Below are 2,383 nucleotides of genomic sequence, written 5' to 3'. Positions count from 1 at the left end.
ACACACACACACACACACACACATATATATATATATATATATATATATATATATATGCATACTAAATACCTTTATTTTTCAATCTCTCCAAAAAGCAACCACAACAAAAGGCACACCTGGCAACATCTTCCTCTCTTCTACTACCAGTTTTCTCTGTATTTAACCTTTTGCGTCTTAGCGCATTGAGTGCTGTTTGCCTCATCAAAGGCCCCAGAACTGACCGACTCACAATCATTCCATCGAACAACGGACCTTCCAGAACCGCACTCTCCACTTTGATGCGGAATAGACCAGAGGGCAATGGGTGTACGTACAGGCGAAGCTTCTCATTATCCTGCGAGGGATATATAGCGTGTGGAGCATATTCGAGAAGGCTGAGCGATGGGACTGATTTGTCATGTTGGGGCACTAGAGCGTACGACGGTGAGGCGTCCTATACAATTCCGCCTCGCCCAGTGTACACATGCTCTTGGAAAATGTATGTTAGGTAGAGGGAAGGCGTGTATTCCGAGAGGTAGCACGGCCTTTACTGCGAGTTCGGAAACATACCTTAAACGGAAAGAAGACGTAATCGTCAAAGTTGTCCAGCCACACGACCACCACGAACGAATTGGCAATTTGGTCGCACTTGCGCACAATGGAATGATTCGTGGTTTCTATATCGGCAATGGACACGTCCCCGTCTCTGCAATGGGTTGTGTGGTATTGTATTGTATTGGATTGGATTGGTTCGTATTAATATGAAGTCGGTTGTGGTTAGTTCGCTGACCATCACAAACCATTGGTAGAAATCAGAAGGTCCAGTGTTCATTCCCCGAAAAAACACAAAACAAAATTGACCAGACCCATGGCCAAGGTTTCTATTAACTGTGATGGCGTTTTAATCAAATCCACATTTGCAATGATGCTGGGATTTCGCCAGTTTTCAGCCTATACAGGCGTAGATTGAGCATCCCTCGCTCCATAGGAATCCATGCAAAGGTAAATAAATAACATACATACAATAAACACTTGCACGTATGAATTCCGCTAGTCCGCTCAGACATACCCCAGGGTGGGCGAATTATTCCTGCTCAGCCTCTGTTTGCCGTCTGCATCGGGATCACTGTTGCTATCGTCCTCCAGGCGTTGCCGCATATGTTCCTTGTCGTTCGATGTGAGCTTATCGAATGACATATACCTGCTTCCCAGTGCTGGTGGTCTCTCGACGTCTCCTACAAGCTTCGGAGTGCCTTCGGATTTCGGTCTACGCCTGATATTGTCCTCGCCTGAGTGGTATGATAAAATAGCATAGACGTCGATTATGGGACGATATGGAACTTAGACTTATAGACGTTTGTTATGGCACGATATGGAACTTAGACTTTTAATATGGAACGATAGCGAAGGATATTAGAAGTGTATCAGAGTAGGGAAAGTAATGGTATATGGATGGGTTGGTGATGCAAGTGCGAGACCCAGCAACTTTGTTCTCGTTTTAGTCACCAATGAGAACAGAGCGATTGCCGCTGGAGAAAGTCAGTTGAATGAATCTCAGGGGCAACAGATAACTATAACCGCAAGTTGGCATTATTTAGGCAGGAGGCTACCTGTCCAGAACAACCACGAAGGCTATAGGCCTCATCCCGTCTTGATAAATAGAGTTAACCACTAGCTAGTGAGTCATGAAAATTGACAACGAGCGGGACTATACAACTCGTTCCACAGCAAAGAAACTGTACTGATGTCATGCCATGGGCATACGAAGGCACACACGGCGTACTAGAAGTGAGCATACGTGACAGAATTGGTTAAGCAAGTGCCAGATCTTGTAGACACGCAAAGATATAGCATATGTGGAGCATACAAGGTTCTATAGAATTTAATATATAAGAACGTTCACACACTAGCATATGTGGAGCATGCAAGGTTCTATAGAATGTAATCTATAAGAACGTTCACACATCAAAAAAATAAGTGAGTATCCGAAGACACAACTGAGAACATAACCTTAAAGTACGTTGTGGAGTCAAATCACTTTTGAGTTGAAAACTGATTCCTCTCCTCACAAGTGCTTGCATTCCAAGAAAGCGATTATATGAAGACCGCCATTATGAACAGACATCTTTTCATTTACGTCTCTACACCACCTACACGAACTACAACTTCCCTATTATACATACAATAGTCCCCACGCCCATGTGTTCAGTAGCAGCCACTTATATACGGTTTCAAGAAACGACATTACATAAAAACTTGCACTTGTTTAAAGCTGCTTAGCGAAATTAGAGATTGATACATAACAATATGTATATAAGAATATATACACATTATATATATATATATATAGATAAACACACACAAACATATATATATATATATATATATATAATACATAACAACA

General features: G+C 42.2%; 1 protein-coding gene across 1 annotated transcript in view; it reads right to left on the bottom strand.

Annotated features, from left to right (window-relative positions):
* Positions 1-2,383, bottom strand: part of SARC_08630 (hypothetical protein) — a gene marked incomplete at its 5' end in the record, with an annotated part of 6,491 nt that overhangs the window by 1,474 nt on the left and 2,634 nt on the right. The window contains 3 exons of the mRNA XM_014297379.1: positions 117-334; positions 550-685; positions 1,049-1,268. Of these exons, the coding sequence (XP_014152854.1) occupies positions 117-334; positions 550-685; positions 1,049-1,268 (574 nt within the window). The remainder of the gene's footprint in view (positions 1-116; positions 335-549; positions 686-1,048; positions 1,269-2,383) is intronic.

This window comes from Sphaeroforma arctica, assembly GCF_001186125.1.
Source record: "Sphaeroforma arctica JP610 unplaced genomic scaffold supercont1.794, whole genome shotgun sequence".
Lineage (NCBI taxonomy): Eukaryota > Ichthyosporea > Ichthyophonida > Sphaeroforma > Sphaeroforma arctica.
Note: the sequence above shows the minus strand (reverse complement) of the source record. Positions and strands in the feature narration are given on the sequence as shown.